The 22,997-nt window shown below is 42.2% G+C and overlaps 1 protein-coding gene across 1 annotated transcript in view; it reads left to right on the top strand.

The window, feature by feature from the left end:
- The window catches only part of fto (FTO alpha-ketoglutarate dependent dioxygenase), a 117,471-nt gene that overhangs the window by 30,484 nt on the left and 63,990 nt on the right, over window positions 1–22,997 (top strand). The window contains exons 5-7 of the mRNA XM_088938804.1: window positions 507–586; window positions 2,126–2,269; window positions 7,648–7,767. Coding sequence (XP_088794930.1) covers window positions 507–586; window positions 2,126–2,269; window positions 7,648–7,767 — 344 coding nt within the window. The remainder of the gene's footprint in view (window positions 1–506; window positions 587–2,125; window positions 2,270–7,647; window positions 7,768–22,997) is intronic.

The following is a 22,997-nucleotide window of genomic DNA, read 5'->3' as shown; positions in this document are numbered from 1 at the left end:
TTATTGGAAAATAAAGTATTTTTAATCTCGGATTGATTTGATCACAAGATTCAATTCTGAATTTACCATTTTGGGAGTCAAAAAAGATTGAACTTATTAATCACTTAAGTTCTTTTTTCATTTTTTTTGATTAATCAACAGGAAACGCTGGTAAAACAAAGCATTTCCATCCTACATTCCTAGGTTCTTAAATAATAAGGAGGCCTGTTCTTTGAGCCTTATTCAAACTGCGGCTCTAGGTGAAAATACAGTTCTAGTTTTATGGCTCCTATTTGCCTCCAAACCAATGATGACAGTACACCCTCGCCACAAATGCTGAACTGATTAATGAGAGAACACAGCAAAGTGTACCAACAAGAAGAGCCCTATTCTTATTTAAATAGATGCCGACAGTTGTTTAAAGCTTTTATGAAGGAGATCCCCGTGTCTCCGTAGATTAAATTGCGTTTTTAATATCTTTCCCCTTGTTGGATTAAAGTGGAGGATGTCTCCTAATCTGTCTGTAGATGATCTCAACACGACCCACCAGCACTGCGTCTTGGCTGGGGCCTCGGCTCGGTTCAGTTCCACGCACAGAGTGGCAGAGGTAAGCCCTGGGACTGCGTCTCCGAGCTCGTTAACGCGGGGGGCAGGAGGGGCAACTTGGGCAGGGATAAGCCATCTGAGCCCCCTTAATTCGAGGCACGATTACATCTTCTTAGCTCTCCCCTTTATTAAACCTGCGTCGGAGCAGGAGCTGTGTGAAATCGGCCCTGCTTGGCCTCCTCCCCACGACAGGTTGGCAGGGTGCAGACATATGATTGTTAGCGCTCCCAGGCCCCGCTGATCTGTTATGCAGCGAGCGGGGGTGTTTCTGCCCGACCGTGTGGGGTTTAGCTTGCACACGTGCGACTGAGTTTGTGTGAAGGGCTCTGCTTTCTGTGACGGCCACACCTCCCCACAGCGCACACCCGCGCAGGACGCAGGACTGGGAACGGTCTGTTTTTTTTTTTTCCGGCTTTGACCTGGGTTCATGGCCGGCTACCGCCTGCTTATCTTGGGTTCCCCCAGGAGGGGCGTGCTCAGGCTCGTGGTGCTCGTCGGTCCCGGTGGGTCATCTTCGCTGCACTGCTACAGAAATGGGGCACGTCTTCACAGCCCTACAGAACTGACTTTTCTTTAAGGGCTGCTAAATGATTAATGTTGTGAATTTTGTTTTTGTTTGATTTTTTTTTTTAATGTGGAGCGGAGGGGCAAAAAAGGAGCATTGATTGAACTAAATAAATCAGAACTTTTTTTTTCGCAGCTTTTCAATCGAGTCTTTCAAAGTTAAACTTCACAGGTGCACCAGGAGTTTTGAAAGTCAACATCTCTTACGTGGATTATTTTGAAGTTTTGGCTTTTGGGTCAGAGCTCGTGTCTGTCAGAGATCTCCAGTTTTATAATTCACTCTCTGCTCAGTCTCTCAGAGACTGAGCCTCCGTCTGCTGGCCTTGTTTGTCGGCTTCTTAGTGATGGAAAAATGTATTAAGCAGTACACATGTTCAGATCTTCTAATCCTCTTGTCCCCCAGCAGAAATCACATGAATTGCAACATTGTTTTCATCGTCATTGATATAAAATAACATCAGATTGTTCTCTCATGTGGGCTAAATATTTTATTTTAGGCTGAGATGAGAGTGATGTATTATTTGTCCTGTGAAATACACTGGAGACCAGCTGTCCCACAGGTTTCACCTTCTGTACTGGCCACTTGTTCACTGACAGCAAAACTCTCATTCCTTTTAGGACTCATTTCCTGATCTCAGCCTGCTAACAGAGTGCAGATAAAACATGAATATCCCAGGGATCATTTAAACCAAGAAGGGCTGAAAACCTTTTGTCTTAATGGATGACAGAAGAGTGATTTAGTGTTTCTAAGTACGTTATATCTGAATACTAGATCTACTGTATATGGTGGTTGGTAACCTGGTTGCTTATTTGAATCATTCAGTATAAAGTCTTCCGTGTGTTCTGGGTTGTTTCAGTTAGGCAGGTGTAAATAAGTCAGTCCCTCATAATTGTCTGTCTTGCTCTTGTTTAACATCCATACATGTAGAATATTTTCCTGTATAAAGTGGCCTGATTCATCCTTTTATTTTCACAGTGTTCAACAGGCACACTGGACTACATCCAGAGACGCTGTCAGGAGGCTCTGAAGTTCCTGCAGTCAGACCAGGACTCTGGCACCCACACTCTGCTTTCTTTAGAGCCTTCTGTTCTGCAGCGTTGTGAAGAAATCCACAACGAGGTATGATTGGTGATGCAGTTGTAGCTGAGTCTTGACTGATGGGCCTTACACCCTTAACGATCATGTTGTTAAACTGAAGGATTCGTTCACCAGTTACAAGTTGTTTAGCACTTGTTAGGACTTTTGCATTATTACACTTGCAATTGGACAATCACTGTAGCCAGGTATGGAAAACTTTATCCTGGACTAAAGCACCTTGACCATCACAAATTCCAAATGCAGTGTGTTTGGCAGCTTCCCAAGAGGTAGATACACAACACCTCTGGCAGCCAGAAAGCCTGTAGATTTAATACTTCATTTTTAATTTTGTGGTTACCAGACGGGTTGGAGCTTCCAATAATTGCTGAGTTTTTGTCTGTCTTAAAAAAAAAAATCATTTTGGTTAATTTGCTCATTCAGGATCAGTCCTCAAGTTCCACAAAAGCCATGTACTTCAGGGATGAAGCAACTAGGAGGATATATCCCTTTTGCTTGAATGGGAGAGCATCCCTGTGTTTCAGGGTGCATAAAGGGTTAAACAAGGGGTGGTGTGGTCCATTCTGGGTTGTCCCAGGGTGCTGCTGAGTATGTCACCGAGACTCACAGGACAGCTGATTTTTTTTTTCCCTTTTTTTGTGTTAAACTCTGAAATGTCACCACACTGTAACTGGGCATTGTGGGAATGACAGATGAGCTTCATAAGAGGTTGTTTAAAGGTTGTACCCGATATTTATAATTCAAAGCCAGAGGAATAGATATCTCAAGAAACAGCTCCATCACTGACATAGTGCAACCTTTCCTTGTAATAGAGCGCAATATAAGGTTGACACATTGCATAGGATTACCGCAGAAACCATTGTTGAGTGTTGTTGCCATTTATTTTGGAAAGCAGGACGCTATTTATAAAACCCAGAAAAATGCAGCTAGAAGGTCAGCAGCTATACCTGGTGTTAAAATGATCGATTGAGCTATTTATTTCAAGTTGCCCGTGAGGGCAATGCCTGTACTTAAATGATTTATTGTTATTTTTAGTGTGTTTTTTTTTTATATTGTCATTGTTTCTGGCTATCCATTGATCTGTGTTTTTTGGAACCTGCTACATATCGCTGACAGAACAAACAGAAATTGTCTTTCCAGATAATTTGTGGTGCCCCCTTAGCTTGTTTGAGGTTGATCTGGCATGGAATGGCATTTATTCTACTATGTAAGATTCATCCAGTAATCTTACAACTGGGCCTTTTTATACTATGAGTACTGATTTTTTTACATTGGCCTTGAATGCTATAAAGGCCATGTAGTTCAGTTTGAATTTCAGTCTTTCAGCTGTGCAAAGTGTGCGATAGTGCTTACATACTGTATGTTTCCCAGGGCCTTTCCAAACTCTCACACTATGGTTTGTCTCACACATTACCACTTCATGCTTTACTGTGATTTTGCTGTGCATTTTTGTGCATATCATGCCAGAAAAAAAAAAGGAAGTGCTCACTTAGATTCATATGATTTTAACGATGCACCTCTTCTGCCCCACTCTTTCCAGATATGTCACTGTCTTCAACATTGAGGCTGGAGTAAGCAAACGAGAGTTCAGCTTTTTTGTTCGGAGGTGCAAATGCACAGTTAAAATGTCTGGTCTCATTTAAAGGTACACTGTCATTTCAGCAGTTTGTGTATAACAGTCATCCTTCAAAACCTATCAATGCAGTATAAATATTTGAGAGGTGGGAGAAATTAGATCCCCGATGTCTAGTCCATGCTTTCTTTAAAACTGTACCCATTCCACTAGAGTCATTTTCTATTGACCTGATCCATAAGTCGTGCTGTGTGGGCTCTCTGGAGTGTGAGGGAGCATTTCGTAATGACCCAGCAATGCTGTATATGCAATTACCACACCTCACAGGCCTAAGTCATGCCTGGCCTTGATGCACAACTACACAGAGACAGCTTCAGAAATGAATTAAGATATCCGGCCCCACTAGCAGATGATTGTTTGGTCTGTAGCAATTTGCACTAAAAATATATGATCCTGCAGCTCTGATTGATGGCTGCACTGCTGAGCCAGCTGGGGTGTTCGCAGCCTTGCCAGTCCCTTGTAGCTTTTGGGCACAGTGCAGGGAGAGGAAAAAAAACCGGAGGAAAAAGAAATAGAAAAGCAGGCTTGTATTGATTGGGTTCTCATCAGTTCCCACCTCAGGGCTCCGTGGAAATTGATTGAACCTGGTCAGGGAATAGTGTGAGGTGGAAAAACCTTGGCTCATTAAATTGAAAGAGGTTAGTTCAGTTTGACTCCGGGGTCACAGTGGTGAATGCACAGTCAACGCAGGGCTAATGTGCATTTAGCACGTCGCATGGTGAGATGACAGGCTCAGCAGGAGAGGCAGCCTGACACTTTAAAAAAAAAAAAAAGAAGACTATACTATATAGTTTCTCTACCTGGGCAGGTGGCATTTAGTGACCAATCCTTTTCAATAATTCACAATGAGGCTGCTTTACCAAATGCCAGACAGTGTGTTGCATGCGCTGCGGTAGCTATTGGTGTACTCTGCGGGATGCACCGCCATTGGTTTACAGCTAATCCAAAGGCTGTAATCATTCTTTAAAGGACAAATAAACAATCAGAGGGAAGAGAGACGTGCACAGACTTTGTACCCTCGTCTTGCGTGCAGGACACTGCAGAGGCCAGGGGAGTACTGTAGGTTTGAACTTCAACAAAAGCCTGACATTTCTTTCAAGGGTGTCTTGTATAGAGCATATCAGGGTTGCCTAATCTCAGCTCAGATGATAGAACCCTGCGATCTGTCCTCACATCTCCTTCCATCAGCACAGGCTGGTATGATCAGCCCCTGTCTATGTACTGGTAAAAGCAGAGGATTTGATTGTACTGCCTAGAGCTGTGAAATGAACTTCTACAGTCCCTCCCACCCCTCCAAGTTCAGTCTGAACTTGTTCTCAGTCATGTCCATTGAAAACTGTGAAAACTGTGACACAGAAGGCTTTGCATTTAAAAAACAAGAGGGTTGCACCCATCGAATTTGAGATTGCAAACCAAGACAGCAAAGACGAATACGATTAGCTGATTTAGGTCTAAGCTTAAAACAATCAATTTGATTATGGGAAAACTGTTCTGGGTTTCAACTCAAAAGTTCTTTTTCTCTCTCTTTCTCTCTTCCTGCTTCATGGGTGCAATGTGCTCGAGGCAGTGCCAGGACCCCATGTGTAGCTGACATCATCATAAGCGCACATGGCCTGTACTACGAGCACTGCAGGCTCTTCTGTGTTTATCTCCAGCTCTCCGTGCTTCATCGTTGCCCTAAAGAGAATCAGATTGTTGCTGATAGTACAAGTTGTATTTATTTCTGTTGTCATGCGTATTGTATTTTAATGTATTTAAAAGAAATGATTGAAGCACTGTACATATGCAATATGTTTGTCTGCATTCAATCTGTTTACGTGCAATATACATATGTTCAGTATGTACTGTAAGGTATTGTTTAAGAGTGAATTGTGAGTTTACTTTTAAAACAACAAAATTCCAAGTGAAAATGCATGAATTGTTTTGAATGTTACATTGAAATGAGTGTGTGTGTGGGTTTCATGTCTTATTGTATTGTATCTTGTGCTGTGTGCGTCTTCCACATGGAATACAATGAGTAGTTCGGAAGACTGTGCTGAAACAGAGGGTTGTGGGGGGAGGGTATCTACAGTGCTTCAGCTAATTTGGAGCTGCTTTCATTTTCATCTCTTGTATTTGGGGCAATCGCACACACACCTGGCAGCTCAAGGTATCCTTTGGAGAATTTAATCAGCACTTCAAAGAGGAAGGATGAGTATTATTCCACAAGAGAGAAGGTGAACTGCTCTATTTTATAAAGTGTCATTCCCTGAAGGAAGAGAGAAGAGAGAGCGAAGGGTAGGAAGGGAAGAAATATCAGGAGAAAGGAGGAGAAATGGGAAAAGGGGGAAGTCGGAGAGGGAATCAGTCTGTCAGTTCTTGTAGTTGAAGGGCAGAGCTCAGAGATGTCAGCACAGTGGATGCTGGGGCGTAAAACATCCCTGTCCCGCCACAACAATGATGCTCCTCCGCTCCTAGAGTCTGGAATCCAGCTCTAGATCCTACTGAGGCCTCACAGCCTTCCTGCTCAGATCACAGCAGTGAAGGATTCTCTGGATTCTCCCAGTCCTGTCCTGCCAGCAACCACATCCAGCCTCATGTGATTGTGAGGTCCTGAATCCTCAGGAACTCTGGATTTTGAGTCATTCGAGTAGAGATCATAAAGAGAAGGATTTTGCTGACACATAGTGTGGTGAGGTTTTGTTTACACTTGCATTTAGTCTATTTATTGATATTGCTTCTGAAAACAGTTACATTGCTGTGAGTGGGGTGGGGTTCCTGTTTTAATCTGCTTTTATTGAGGGGAGCTGCACCCTCAGAAGCAGACCCCACTGCTGTCTGTTCCCCCTATAAACAGCAGGATATCCTAAGTGGACGTGCTGCAGAGCTTCCTTGATAGGATGAAAACAAAAGCTGGAATTACTGTCTTGGAGAGGTGACATTAACCCAAGACAGCTGGTCATCTGAAATAAAATTTCCCTTTTGGCTCTTTTCGGTCCAGAAAGCTGTAACTGCTTGTATATTTTGATTGTCAACATGCCTTTTTTTTGTCTTTTCTCACACTGTAAACAGATGAAGTGGTTGTTTTGCCTGAACAGAGCTGCATGTTTGTTGGTGATGGAGGAGAGATGAGGGGCGGAAATAAGGAAAAAAAAACTGTTTCTCTTGGAAGATGAGGGTCTGTCAGCTGTGGGAATAGAAAACCTTTGGTTAAGCAGGAGTACTGGCAGCAAATACAGCCCCCGAAACGGCAGCTAACAGCAGTTCATATCAACGCAATGAAAAAGACAAGTCTGACACAATGATTGTCTGGTGGACTGAAGTTTTCTCGGGGCTTATTTATTTATTTCTCCCTCCTCTGTTCTAGGGTATACTCTTTGAGGTTATTTATGACCGTGTGATACAGAACCTCAGTCTTGTTTCCAAGTGACTAGCCCACTGGGCCTGTCCAGAGCTGTCTGGATTGCGTTTCTTGCTTTTGTGTGTACCGTTTCTAGAACCTCCTCCTATCGATTGTAAATCTTACCCCCAGTACGCAGGTATCATTATTTTACAGATTGTTTTTTTTTTGCAATCCTTGCATGGAAAACGCACACTTGCTGTCTAGAGCCGTTGCTACAAAGGGATAAATGCATTCTTGCAAAGTTGTCAGCATCTTTGAAAAGGTGTCTGGCCCAGTCGTTCGCAGAGGAATAGGGACTGGCTGCTGCGCTTTCCTGCATGTAAGTGCAGTCCCCCATGTGCCCGCTGAGCCCAGTACCTGACATTAACATGCTGCTCCTGTTTCCAGGTGGAGTTCCAGTGGCTGCGCCAGTACTGGTTTCAGGGAAGGCGCTACGAAAAATTCTGCAGCTGGTGGCGCGAACCCATGGAGCAGTTGGAGGAGGCCTGGCGAAAGATGGAGATCATGGTAAGAGCTTGCCTTTGTGGGGGCTGGTCGCCCATTGGCAGACTCAAGGGCACAGAAGGGGCTGTGCGGTCTACATTGCCGTGTTGCTCGCTATCTTACTGCTGCTTTGTCATGTTTTCCCACATGTGTCCAGTGTGTGCATTTCCAGGCATTTGTCATTACCGAGATGTGCTTCCTACCGCCTCTTCTCCACCTGTTTTCACTTAGCTTGACTCTGAGCCTCTGGTCCCCCTGTGTGTACAGACATTGTACATAATAATAACTTCCTCTGCGCTTAGGATTGCTTAACCTCCAGCCCAACACCTCCTCACCTGTCTGTGCTGGAGATGGAGAAGATGGCATACAGTTCAACCTGGCCTCACAGCTCGGGCTGCTTGGTCCAGAGATTAGCTTTGTTGCCTTTCTCTGAGTCCAGTGAAGTCTTTAGTTCACGAAGGGACTGGTGGGGGACCAGACTTGATCACTCTGGTCTAAGAGGGCTTTGATTGCAGAGATATAACCTGAATCATCAAGAAGTGGCACAATAGGGTTTTGGGCAGCGGTATAGATGGAAATTTTGAAATAGTGTCTTTTTGTATATATAGATTTCTGATCGCATAAAAAGGGTAAAGACATTTTGACTTGACTCACTATTGTAGGCGTCGGAGCCCATATCACACATGACTGGATTTCTAGTAATAAGAGGAGGTTAACAGCAGTTCCTAGCGTTAGTAATAACCATTGTGTGCTGTATATGTAGTGTGGTAGGGAAAATGAAAAGAGAGATGGAAGTACAGAGGAAAGCCCATGGTAGTGTTCTCCTGGGCCTGGCCGTGCTCACTGTGACAGTGCCGTGTGTGACTAATTAGAGCAGGGTGCCGCCACAGGATCTGGTTTCCACCGGATGATGGTTGTCAGGAACCTGAAGCTTTTGAACAGTCGGAAGCTGCTTCCGTTCCTGATAGGAGCTTTGCGATTCCATTTAGCACGTTCGTTACCATTTGTTTCGGCTATTGCAGATGACAGCTAGCGGCGCTAATTGAGAGCGAATGTTTTCCCAGCATTACCTAGCATGTCAGAATTGTCTTGGCTTGATTTGATAGCTGAGCTTGTGTGTAGATATATAGACGCGCTTATAAATTCCCCTTCTTTCCTTTTTGTGAAAGAATGTGAGGTACACTTGTAACTTTGTAAGAGAGTATGTTACAGATACTAATACTATATGCTTCTTCTTCTTATTCATCCTTTGAAAGTAATGATGGCATGGGGCTGTCTGAAATAATAAAAGTTATTCACGTTTGTTAAGGTAGCTGAGGTAAGAACTGCAAGTATGGTCTGCTTTATGTGCTTCAGACTCCAGATGTCATTTTACAGTAGTACTTCACTCTGTTTAGCTGTAGGTGTTATTAGGTCTTGTGATTTGGTCTCTCTTCCTGTATGTTTTTGGCTCTGCGTTCATGATTCCACTGTCAGATGTGCTAGTCATTCAGAAATGAGGCTCACAGGATGTAATAGGTAGGATAGGAATCTGGAGCATTCCTTTGGAAAGATCCGTGCTGTTGACTAGGAAGCCAGCATGACGACAGCAACATTATTAATCACCAGTGGGTACACTAACTATCTTAAAAACCTTGCGTGATTGCTGTTCTTACTCTTTCAGCTGTGGAAGATGAGCGTCTTTAAAGGTGCTCTTATTCTGAGTGTGATTCCCCTCATTTTACTCCTAACGGTTCAATAAGAACCAGCCTTCTCACTGATGTGAGTGCCTGCTGTCCAGCGCTAGGGGAAAAAAAGCAGCAGGGGGCAGTCTTGTATCAGCATTGCTGTCAGGACATGGCTGTGAATTCACACTGCAGCACAGGAGCACTAATCTTGTTTCCTGTGCTTTCCTGAATGTAGAGCGTGCAATGTATTGTGTTATGTACAGTAGGTGACAATGTGCATGGTACTTAAGGTACTTGCTTCCCATATTGAAACTGTACAAATTCATTTACAGCTTTACCTTTGCACAGGTGTCATTCTAAGGATCAAGTGGAACATCTTAATAAGTAGAATACTTATTGCATTTATTTAGTAGTTACTATTCTGAACAATCCCAAAGCAGTTTTGAAGAACACCACCCACCAGACAGACATGCATCAAACATTCTGCACCAGCAGTACCACTACAATAGCAGGGGAATTTAATTAGCTGTAAGCCCAAAGTGGATTCAACTAGGACAGTGCAGTTAACACTCTTACTCAACAAAAGGTGCCTTGGGATCTTTAATGACCAAGTGGTCAGGGCTTCTTGTGGCTTCTTGTCTGAAGGATGATCTCTCCTACAGCACAGTATGCCCAGCTACCATACTTGGACACTGGTCTGAAAATTGGGTTTAATAGTAATAGTCCACCCACACCATTTATACCAGCTCTCTGTGCTTTAAGGTTTCCCATCCCAGTAGTGACCAGGGCAGTCTTGTTGAGCTTCTGAGATCTTACTAGATCAGTCTGCAAAGGTGGTGTTGCAGCAGTTAAATGACATTATGAGTGCTGGTGTTAGTGTAGAGATGAGAAAACTGAAACCAAAGTGATATGAGGCCTATTTCCTCTGTTTAAATTATGCGAGTCAGTTTTAGCTAGACTAGAGTAAAAGTTTTCCACTTCAGGAACATGCGGTGCTTTTCAGCTCTGTACAATAATGTGCTACTTTAATGCAGATATACACTGTGTTAAAAACTGTTTAAAAACAGGCTGTCCAAACACCACATGTGTAACATTTTGTAATAATTCTTAACGGTAATAAATAGAGCTACTGCACAAATACTGCCATACTTTTTAGCAGTTTCTATGGGTGAATTATAGCTGTAACTACTGATAATAATAATGCTTTCCAATTTAGTTTCCAATTTTTTTTTTGTTTATGTAAGAAGCACGAATGATTTAGTGTAATGTTCCTAATAGTGAAGTTATTTTTGCTCATCTCAAGGAAAAGTGGCTGTGTTTATATACATAAAGCTTGAAAAGGGGTTCAGTCAAAGCTCAGTTCCAGTTCCAACACCAAAGAATAATTAGAGTATTTAGCAATACAATGTGTACATTTTAGTACTTTTGTTGTGGGTGTTATTAGTTGATTTTCTTGCTTTTGCCAACATCCCTTAATTCCTATATATTGTCATTAATTACATTTAAAATCACCTTATGCACAATAAATTTAAACTACAAACTTGTGATGTTTCCTTCAGAGCGATCTCTTAATGGAGTAAAAACAGACTGGTCACTACAGTTAAACGGATTGCTTTAACAGTAACCATCTTGATGCCATTATATTGCAAGATTATTGCTGCTTCTCAAAGCAAATCCCTTATGCAATTTAAGTTTAATGTTGAATTTTTTTATACACCCTTTTTATCACATCACACCACTGACTTCTTTAAAAAAATGATTTAGTCTGTGATATAATTATGGTCAAACACTGGAGAAAACTAGAACATATTTTGCTACTTAGCATCAGCAAAACAAAGCTGACGACATTTAGGTCTTTCAATTAGATTCAATTGGATCTCCTTGCCCAGAACAAATTACTAAATGGAAATTCTGTGTATATTCCACCAGGATTCTCAGATTTTTTGGGAGAGCCTGTTTCAACAGAGGGGCGTTTTCTTTTCAGAAGCTGACATCGTTTTATTCAGGACATCAGTTACGTTTCATTCTTCCATGCAGTCTCTTTAAAAAAAAAACCAACGACTCGCGTTATAATTAGCCCATCTTTAATAAAAAAAATAAACTGCTCCTTCTGATTTTAACAACGAGTCACACATGACTAACATGAAAATGTAAATGTTAAAAAAGAGGAAAAAAGACACCTGACTTTATTCTTCTTATTATAATTTTTTCATAAAAGGACTATAATGTGATCTTGATATGGGGATTATTTGTCCTTTAAATTCAAGTCAAATATAAGCCTCTTTTATTAAGTATATTCTAATTCTGGAGTTTATTGCTACCACTGGCCTCCCCAGGGGGCACCTCCTGCACTGCACACTGTTGTGATGTAAATGCTGAACCTTCCATTTGAATGACATCCTGATAAAACATCCAATAGTTGTTTCTTTCAAAACTATTACCTTATGAATTGATGAGCCGTTAAATAGAAACATATAGTGAGGAGACGGAGGCCAAAAGAAGAAAAAAAACCCACGAAGGTTATTCAAATGTTTGTATTTTTTTTTGGGGGGGGGGAGAGAGGCGAAAGAGGGATTGAGGCATTTTATCGGGCGCGACATCAAGATAAGCGTTGAGCGAATTTGAAATTTTCGTTTCCATTTGAAAGGAAGTGTACATGCTTGGCTTTGGGGGTAAAAGGAAGAGAGCATAAAGGCAGGAGTCTCCTGTGATGTGAGAGAGAGGCTAGGGGAAGCTGCTCCCAGATGCTGTGGATAGAGATTCTGTCTCCTAGGGTCTGGTATCATGCAAGCCTTACAAAACTGACATTTATTTAAACTACGAACAATGAATAGCTCTAGCAGAGCTGACAAAAAAAAAAGGGGGAGAAAGTCTAGCTTATGCAGAATATTTTAAATACAGTACTGTCTTTTGTCAGGCTTACAGGGGAAAGAAATCACAGGGAGTGTTCCCCCACGTGCAGACTTGGCTGCAATAAAGCATCCACTTTGGATTTTCAAAACTTTCCCCACTCAGCTGATAAATTGCGATTTTTCATTGAATCACCACAGTCTTAGACTCGTGTCTGTTCCCTTGCTTCTGCCACAGTTCAGTGTTATCACTCCAAAAAATCAGATAGTTCCACGTGTCTTATGTTTGAGAGAAGAGCGCGATGGCTTTCTTTAAAGCTACTCGAAAATAAATCGCGCAGAAATAGCCTTTATGTCTTATCATATCATTTCAATATTTGAAAACTTCAGGATTTATAAAGCAGGAAACGACCTTGTTACTTCTTGTGTATCATTTAGCATTTTTATGCACTCGTAGATCTCTTTAAATTCCATTAAGGCTACACTTCACACCAAAAAACAATGGAATGAGTACTGTTTTTCCTGCTCATCCATGACGTTAATAGGAAACTTCTGTCACAATTTCAATTTGTTTCAGACAGTGCGGCACAATTATAAACTACCTAGTGTGGTGAGCATCGATAACTGATTAGGTTATTGACAAAGCTGGGGGTCAATGTAAATGTTATTGCAGTGTGAGCCAGTTTGATCGAAACCTGAAAAGGTTAAGCAGATCCATTCTGGTTTTGTATTGCAGCGCACAGACACAGGCGGGACTTGAAAACCCCCAGTACAGGGAATGAATTATCATATTGGCGATGAAATACTCTGCCTCTGACAGATAGTTTACTCTGGCTGTAATGTATTTAGACAGCAATTGGCCTTAATAACCTTTATTGACTTCAGTGGGTCAGAGCCAAGAATCTAATTATTAAAGTGTATCAGTTTCATTGGAGTTTAGAGTTGCACTGTGTATATAATTATTTTAAGGTCATCTGAGCCAATTAATGCCTATCCACTTATTTAACGTGTTTGTAAAACATTTATGAATTTTATTGTTCTGTCTTGTGCTTCGGATTAATTTTTCTTTGGAGGGGTGGGGATTTTTTTTCATGAAAGCACGGATGCTTTTCGAGTTTAAATAAAATGCAAGAGTCTTAAATGGGGTCATAGGAAAAAAAAGCTGGAGAATAATATAGTGTGTCTACGAAACAATTTGTTTGAATGTTTTGATTTCATTTGCATGCCGTATATATTATTTCATTTTTCATGCACATGTGCATACTAGATAAACCACAGCAAGTGTGAATTATGCAGTAAATTATTTAAAGAGCATTTTGGCTTATAATTATACAGTAACTGCATATCTGAGAGCTGTGTGTTTGAGGGGAAAAATCTGCTGTAGTATAAAATCATTTATCCTTTATTGTAATTTTGTACTGTAGCAGAGGCTTGATACCAAAACCTGTTTTTTCTTATCTTGGAACATGGGGGAAAGGTTTAATCCCAGGTTAATTATCGCAGCACTCTGTTTACCTCTGGCTCCATATTAGTTCAGGTGTTGTGCCTTATTTAGGCTATTGTGCATGAGATATAAATTAGTATAAGATTATTGTTATTATTCATTTTAAGAGGAACTATGGTCGCTGATAATAAATTTTACATTACGGAGCTGTTCATGTTTAAAGTGTAAAATGAAAAGAAAGAGAAAAATGTACCAGAAGTAGCGGGCAAAAGGTATTTGCAATTCTCTTTGAAGTACTTATTCAACAGGATAAGCAGAATTTTAGGAACTGCCTGATAGTGTTCTGGGTAAATACTTAAACCCCTTTAGAGAATTTCACGCACAGATACAGCGCTTCAGAAAAAAAGAGCACTTATGTTTCCTAAAGCTACTACAGCCTGCAGCTTTGTATCTTAAGACAGAGGTATTGAATGGAATTCTACAGAGGATACATTCAGTGACAATATCTACAGGAGCATCAAAGCAAAGCAAAGGAGGAGACTTTCCATTTTTAACCCTTCCCTGTTGCAGGAGGGATTATTGCTGCCCAGAGCAAAGTAAACAACACTCTGAGGGGCGAAGGTCAACTGTTGCGATTCTTACAGCTTGTCGGAGAGTGTCCCTCTGTAGTGGCGCAACAGAGAGTATGGACAGGTGTGTCCAAGTGTCACTTGATGGCTCTGCTGCTGCAAGTGGGTGTGTCCAGTGTCATCGGACAGCTGTCCGGCAGCAGGCGTGCCCAGTGTCATCAGACAGCTCCATACTGGCCGGTGTGTCCACTGTGGTTGGACAGCTCTGGACTGGCGGGCTTGTCCACTGCTGACAGTGCTCATGGAGGCTTTTGCTCATTTTTCTTGTACTCTAATTTTCTCTGTGCCTGCATCAATGTTTTTTTATTAGTTTTTAGCCCTGTAAAGTTTTTTTATCATATTGCTAAAACGTTTTTTTTTAACATGTAGAAGTTTTTAATTAAGTTTTTGAAAAATTAAACTAGGGAGATATTTTACAAAGGTATGCATACTGATGAGTAATTCAGCATGCATTATTTTCCCTCATTTCAGGGTATTCAGCTAGTGAATGCATTATCAGTGAGTTTAGATAATTATATCTTGTATTCCCTGAATTTCATCAGGTTCCACATTACTTGACTCGTTAAGTCCACAGAGACACTTTTTTTTCAGCTGATTGAGCCACCACTGAGCTAGGATAGGAGGAGAAAGTGTAAAGTACCTTTTCCATGTAAATGAATGAACATTTTAATTGCAGTTAAATCAAGGAAATGAACAAACTTTTGCAAGCTCAGAGTAAATTCTTGTTTTGTTTGTTATTTGGGACACAGTGGCTATGTTCTTAATTACAAATTGCAAATTTAAACATGAGTAAGGTGTAGCAGAGGTTCTTACAGTGTTTTAATGAATATGCTTATATCTCTCTGTACCACTTCTAAATTTAAATCAGTTGTGTAGAGTACAGGAGTCTATGAATCTTGGAATTCAACATAGAGTGATAAAACATTTAAAGACACACCACTGTGTCGCGCTTGGGTTCCTACATGAATCCCTCTCAGTGCTTGCACAGTATGGCCTGTCTATAGTTCCCCCTTAATTCCATTGGTGAAGCACATTTCTCACTTCTCTTCCTGTTCTGCTGTGCAGTGGAGCAGCTGTGTGTCACCCAGGTGGGGGCTGTGCTTCAGTGTTGGATGGTGAAGCACTTTGGGATGAAACGCAGTATGCAAATGCAAGTAATGATTTATTATTAGAACAAAATAAAGGGTCACAATTGCAACGCTGTAGAAGTTGCTTCAAAATTTGTGTCGGTACTGGTTTTGAGCTGCGACGTAAAGTGTCTCGAATTTTGTATCCTTATTTCTTAGGTACAAAAAGGGGCACAGCTTAAATGATCTTTGGTTTGTGCTGCTTTGTTACCATGATCCGCAAGATAAGTCTTCTGAAGAGACCGATAACATCCATTAAAGAGGCAAAAAGAATTACAAGTGCGCACAGATTGATCACTTTTCAGACTCCAACACCGTGCCACTACTGAGCTGGTTAGAGGGGAGAAAGCAAAAGACATTTGTTACTGGGAACTACTGTAATTTCCCTTCTGAGAGCACACCTTTTACTGCCGACAGTATTCATTATCACATACTTAGTATGCAATTATTAGATCCCTGTAAACCAACTGTAATTGGTTGAAAACACAGTATGTAAGCGTCATGCTAATTTAATAGTGCTTTAACAGAAGAACAAAACTGGTTTTGCATTTGAGATTTCAGAAACATCTTTTAAAAGGTTAACTAAGTGCATCGAAAGCCTAAGTTCAGAACTAACTGCAGGAGAATGGAAGATCCTGAGTGGAAAATCGTTTGATTTGCCCGAGAAATCACAAAAAGGAATTATCAAAAGATGTTGCTGATAATTTGGATGGTGGGGGGAGAGAGGCTTTCAAATGTTATCTTAAAGCGATCCGTATTTCCTACTGGAAGAAAGAGAAAGTCGATTGCAGTGATGAGTCACGAAGTGTGTGCTGTTGGCGTTATGGGTACACTGGGAGGCAGCCTAACTGCTGTACAGCTTCTCAAGGCCTTTGGTGTTTTGTTTACTTTTGTTTTTCACAGACATCGTGAATGAGGAAATATGTTGACTTATATTAAAAGAGAAATGCGATTGTCATATATATAAAAATTCCTCAGGCATTAAGAGATTGCTTTGCTGTTTTTTTATAGCACAATGTGATCTTTAAATCTTGCCTTTTTAATGGCGCTGCATTTTTTTTCTTCTTGACACGTGGAACGGCTTTCCAAGCCTTTGAGGCTGAATGAAGGAATACTCATACTTGTGCTTTATAGTATACTTGAAGTCTGGGATGAAGGGTGCGAATCGAAGCAAAATGCTTTGTTTCCAGTCTGCAGGAACCAAACAGACAAGCCGGCCTGTGTCTCTCCATGCCAGTGCAGTCCCTTGGCCCGTCCATTGAGCTAATCTAATCTGCCCCAGCTCTCCCCTGCTGGCTCAGCACACAGGGCAGATAATTGTTATCAGCAACCTGAAGACCAGCAAGCTGAAAACCAGGCAGGAAGAGTCAGGAGGAGGAAATGTTGGCTGTTGAAGACCTAGCCGTAGGTCAGATGATGATACAGAAGCAGCATTCCTATCAAAGACGCAAGACAGGCTCCCTTAATTTAAATTAAAGAGAAAATGAAAAGTCTTTGCCAAACTTTTTGATTGTTTTCCATCTGTTTTAACGGCGTGTTTGAATTGTGGAGCCATCAGTAGCCCATTCTAACTCCACCCCTTCTGCATTTCCATTTGAGTGATGCACAGGTTTTCATTTCCATAAATAATACTACTTTGTTCTTAGATGTCTTAGATGTTGCAAAGGGACATTTTCAAGTAACGGCGTTTTAATTTTTCAAGTGTAACCTGCAGGTCAGAAGAGCTTCCTGGAGTTTTACAGGCCCAGAAAGGTGGGGGTTGGATGATTGTGACCATTCACCTGCTGTTAGCAAGTGGATGTTGCCTTGTATTAATTAGATGGGCTGTGTGTTGGAAATGAGCTGTTAGTTTTCAGTGCTGTTTTTTTCCCCAAAGTATGGTGGGCTGTGCCATATGGAGAGTAGGACAAGGCCATGTAAAACACGAGACACTCTTTTGTTCCAGTTCCCTTTGCTTAAATCCAGTTATGTGTGTCTGTTTTAAAAATAATTGTCCCCCCTTCCCCCTGCTCCCGCCTCAAACAAAAAGAAACATAAAGTGGGTTTGATGTTTAAACAGCAGGCAAACTAAAGTGCTTCCAGTGTTCAAGAAGCAGAGCACTGTGTCCTTCATAGGTCCTTTAATCCCACAGAGAGAGACGCCCACGCACACAGTGTCCCTCTGGGCACCATCAGCCCTGGTGCGCCACAGTGGTCTGCCACTGGAGTGTGTGTCGTGTCTCGAAGCCCGCTGCCCACCTCCCCTCACAGCCCTGCGCGCTGTCTTCCACAGAGGGACCCTTTTCCTCTGCAGCACTGTTTTCTTTTTAAGCTGTGGCCTGGGACATCAGCTGGATAGCGTTTTTCTGGAGTCATTCCCTTTTGTGGCAGATTCTGTGGTGGTCTATTCATTTCACGCCAGCTACTGGCCCATGTGGCAAAAACAAACTTTTCTTTTATTATCCAGGGTGCTGATTGGAGGTTTTTTTTTTCTGGGGGGGGGGCTGCTTTCATAGACATTGTTGGATTTCTTTTATTTGTGGTGGAGTTTAGCGCGGCTCATATTGACTGTGGGAAGATCAAACAGCCAAGAAAGCTGTGGTTTTATAAAATATTACCCAGGCTTCTAAACTGAGCACTGTTTATTTTTCTTACCTTGCTTGTGTCGTTTCACAAGGTAGCAGAGTTGATTTTTGCTTCCTTTTTTTCCCCTTCAAAAGCAATGTACTAAAAGTTTAATGCGCAACATTTAAGACTACAGTGTTGAACTTAGTCTCGTAGTTAGATTCACACAGTCCACAGGGAGAGCACCGATATAGCCCTCATTAATCCTGGTTTGTGTGTAATAAGAGGGTCATGTTAAATCTAATAAATTACCTTTTTATTTATGTAAGAACTGCAGGGAACGCATCTTTTAATCATTTATATGTTTATGAATGTCCTTCTCCTTATGTTGCCCAGGAGGTTGAGCGTACACCTTTTTTTTGAAGAGTGAGTGAGTGTTAATTCTCATGCGCTCAGGGGAAGAAAAAGTGCATGTTAATTTTGGCGTTGGATGTTTATAGTGTCCAAGGGTCCTAATATATCATGTTTCATTACTAAAGCATATTGGGTCTCTTGAGGTCATACAGCGCTGAGACTCCAGCATCTGTAGAACATGCTTGTCGGATTGTTTCCAATTGTCTCCTGCTTCTTGAGCAGCGGAGTTACTTGTTTTTTTAACATCGGGAGCTGCTCCACAAAGCACAAAAGCACCACTCCGGAGCAGGGTCACATGCATAACCCCATCGCATGGTTACTATTTAAGCGCAGAAGCTTTTGTTTGCGCTAATGTGTAGTGAAGTTGTATACAAGAGGGAAGACACAGGACAGGAGCCTCTGCCTGGCTTAAATAACTCATTGTAAAAGAGCTACAAAGGGAGCCCATTGGAGTCTCCATAGAGCAGTTGTTTAGGCTTCTCGCCTGTGCATCCGAGCGCAAGCTCTATTTAATTCATTTGACAATGGTCGGAGGGGGGAAAAAAATAGTTTTGCTCTTTTGACCCACCGTGTTTCTCTTAACTGACCCTCCCGTTTCAGCCATAAAACACCACTGCTGGCCAGGCTGCCCGAGCTGCTCCAGCCCACTCCTCTACCTCCTGCTGGAACAATGCAGGAGCTCAGCGCAAGCCTGCTTCTGATTACTCCTAATTAAACTTTAAGTGCTGCGTGCGTGTGACAGATTGGTTGATTTCTTTCTGTGTTTATGCAGGAGTAAAACTGGCCCTGAATGATATCGGCCACCAAAGCTACGGAACTCTTGTAATAGTCATTGATAAATTCATAGCGATCAGCTTGATGTTGTAACAGTGTAGGTTTGTAAATGAATGAGCACATATGGCTTCTGGGATTGTGTCCTGAGATTTTCATGACTGCTCTGAGCTATGGCATTCAGAATCTAGTTCTCTGAAATGGCATGATGGTGAGGAAAAAAGGTTCTGGTTTTGTGCTGGATGCTTTTATTGGTGTTTTATTTTATTGGCAAGATGAATCTTAACCATCAGCTTTTCTTATCATCGGAAATGGAACATTGAATGGAGAATGTCCGTCTCTGGATTGTCTTTATAATGCACTATGCCACGTATTCATCTGTTTGAAATGGTTTTATTTAGACCACAGCTACACTGCCAGTGAGTTTGAAGTGGAGGTGCACTTCTGCTTGGTTCAAGATGGCTTTTGCGCCTCTAATGTGGACAAAGCATTTTCCGTACCAATCAAAAAGAAATACAGCTGTTGTGTTTCGTAGTTTTGGACTGAAACGGATATTGGAATGTAGAGTGTTGTTGGATGCTAACCCAGAAAGGACTTATTTTGCTAAAAGAACAACAGAACAACAGAGCTTTCTCTTTCTGCTTCATTTCATCTGCAGAAAGCATATGTTCAACCATGCAGGCAACAGTTGGGTTAAAGATGGACTATAGTCCTCGAAACAAAGACAAGCAGGCGAGGGCTGGCCTGATGTGCACAATGTTTTCAGACCTAATCACTTGTTAGGGATGGCTCTGTCAGCTGTCCCTTTATACCAGTGTCATTTTTTCTCCGTCTCCTCCGCTCTTCAAACACATTTTTCTAATGTTTTACACTTCATATAATCTGGCCTGTATGGCCAGCTCACTTTACGGCTGACATAATTGATGTGGGGCTGAAGACATCAGCTACTTTCTGGGGGCAAATTTGGCAGAAAGGGTAACCTCTCAATCACTGGGAGATCACAAGCGCCTTATCCTCCATATCTTCAAGTTCCTGAAAGAGGCAGGCACCCCACCCCCAAAGGCTACTCGAGTCTTCACCCAGTTCAGGAGCTGTCATCAGCAGAATGCCCTCAAAGTGGAGGAGTCATCCGCTGGAAACAGGTCTGTGATAAGGCGAAGAATGGGTGCAGATGGCTTTTCTTAAATAGCGTTTTTGCATTGATAATTTATTTTCTAGCAGTCCTCAGATCTCTTTTCATCCCCCATTAAGTCCCAAACTGTCGGTTTGTATATGAATTTCTGTCCTGCTGAAACATTTGTACCTTTTGTTTTGATGTTGCTATTCTTAACATGAAATGCAACAAACCGACAAGAAATATCCAAAACAATTATTATCGCTACTGCTTTTCTCTGAGAGTTTTCTCATACAGTACTAGCCCTGTGAAACTGTGCAAGGTAGCAGACAAATTAGACAAGCTCAATAAATCATCCTGTGTTATTAATATTTTTTATAAGGACGAACATGAAAGGCTGGTGTTTCTTTTCAAAAAGACCACTCTTCCTTGATATGTGAAACTGTGGTGGACCACACAGAACTGTCCCAAGCTGGAACTTGTGTCAGCGGAGTTGCATCCCCCCTGCTGTGAATATAAAAACTTAGCAGGAGCTATTGATTCCAAGGTGGAAGGTGCCTTGATGTTTATGCATTATGTATTATGGAATTAATATAGGGATTTTTTAGCACAGGGATCAGCCAGACATCCTGTCCCATTTCCTGGTCCTTGGGATGTCCAGAGAGGGAATGGTCATGATCACTGAAGCCTTCAAGGGCTTTCCAATAGTGCTTGTGTTTGCACTTGATTTTTCCATGCTGGCATGGAGCTGCCAGATGCCAAGCAGAGGATCTGAGCGGAGAGATTTCTGGTGGGACCTAAAGGTTGGGGCATTTGGTCAGCACAACACGAGCTACTACATGTGACGGCTATGGAGCGATGAGCCAAAGAACCTCAGGCAGGAGAGCGGATTCCTTGCTCCTTCCTTAGTTCCATATTGTTAGCTGTGTTGCTGGCAGTCAGTCGTGGACAGAATCCGTTGAGCGCTCAGCAAAGCCTGGGAGCCAACGTTGAGTTGAACCCGTGCCAGAGAGGGAAACAGAGGTTGAGAGTTACTGGTGCCAAGCAGCCTGTGTTGTTGGCTTAAACGGCCATAGAAAAGGAAAAACCAAAGATGTTTGATCACATTGAGGTACAGTGACACACAGAGGGAAGGTGGTCCAGGATTTCATAGAAGGGGAAATTGCTCGGTGACAAATATACAGTATATCACTCGAACCGAGAGCCAGAGCTGCCCAGGACGCCTGTCGCCCACACTGAAGTCCTAACCTAGTGACCCTTTCCTGTGGTAATATTTAGGGCCTCTCAACTTCTCTTATTCATCCTTGATTCCTCCTAAGCGTCTCACTGTTGGGACCAAGCATGACAAAAATTGTCTGGAGTAGTCTTCAGCAGCATAACAATGCCAGGCACTGAAATACCAGCTGTGTCACTGGTTCAGGGAGTGGGCAGGTGTCTCACCTGGAGAGGAAAGAACTGTCATTCCGCCTGGGGGTCCCACCACAGCTCCATGTGCCCCAAAGGCTTTTGTCTGAAGCTGCATCTGTGATGTTTTTAACTTAGAGTCGTGAGTTCTCCATAAAACGTTAAACCCCATTCTGTAGAACTGAAATGATCTTGTGGAAGAATTGTTTTGTTTGCCAAATGTAGGCTAGAAATGCATGTTACCGTAAAACGGCCAAAGTAAGAATTTCTAAAGTGGAACACGTGGAACTTGAAATCGTCAAGCTTAGAAGTCTTGGTCATCAAGGTGCTGTCTTTAGGCCCAGTGGCTTACACACTTGACACAAAGCAGAAGGCCACTCACAAACGCCAGAAGCTGTTTTGGCACCAGAGGCTCACAGCACATTGCTGTGCATTGTTTTAAGCTTTCAAATGAAGTAGAAAAGATGAGGAATTTTGTCTGATTATGTTTATTATAACTTTGCCACTCTTTTGGAGCGACTCATAAGCCTTAATGTAATGAAGAGAAATTAGGGGACGAAAGGTAGCAACTGCAAAGTGGGGGCTGTTATGGGAGGGGAGGTGAATTGCCTCAAGCAACACTTCAGTCTGGAATGAAGCCCTCATTCTTTTGCGCCAAGCTCAAAGGTGCTATCAACATTTGTGTCTGGGACTGTCCTGTCACTGCTGGGCCATGTTTGTGTTTGCTTATCCAGCAAGCCTTTTAGGGGGAGGAAAAATGAGCACGTTTTCTAGTAAAAATATACAGGGGAGTCTGGGAAATCAGTCCTACCTGTCTTCTCTGCCCCAGTGCTGCAGACGGGGTCACAGGGACATTTCTTGTCAGTTTCAGGAAGTGGAGGATAGGAATTGTCATCTGTCTGTAAACAGTGGGACCTCCCAGCAGCCCTTGGCTAACAGAGGACTGAGATAAGGCAGGGCCCGGCTCTGAAGGCTGTGTGTGTGTGTGTTTGGGCGACTTGTAGCCAGAGCACCTTGGGACTGGGAGTCAAAAGGCCAAGGGATCACCATGGGGGTAAATGTGAAAGCCTCATTCAGCGCCACGTTAAAAACACGCCACAACAAACAGAAGGTGTTGCCATTAAAGTAATAAAGGGGCATGGACAGAATCTCTCTTGAGGCAATCATGACCATGTTTGTAAAGGCTTAGAACAAAGGTGGGGAGGGTTCAAGATGCTATTAGTTTTTGTTTTTGTTTTTCTTTTTGACTTTTAAGGCACTCTTTCTTCACCGTTGTTCTTGTTACGACAGT

The sequence above is a fragment of the Atractosteus spatula genome, chromosome 21 (assembly GCF_055471065.1).
Source record: "Atractosteus spatula isolate fAtrSpa1 chromosome 21, fAtrSpa1.hap1, whole genome shotgun sequence".
Taxonomy (NCBI): Eukaryota; Metazoa; Chordata; class Actinopteri; order Semionotiformes; family Lepisosteidae; genus Atractosteus; species Atractosteus spatula.
Note: the sequence above shows the minus strand (reverse complement) of the source record. Positions and strands in the feature narration are given on the sequence as shown.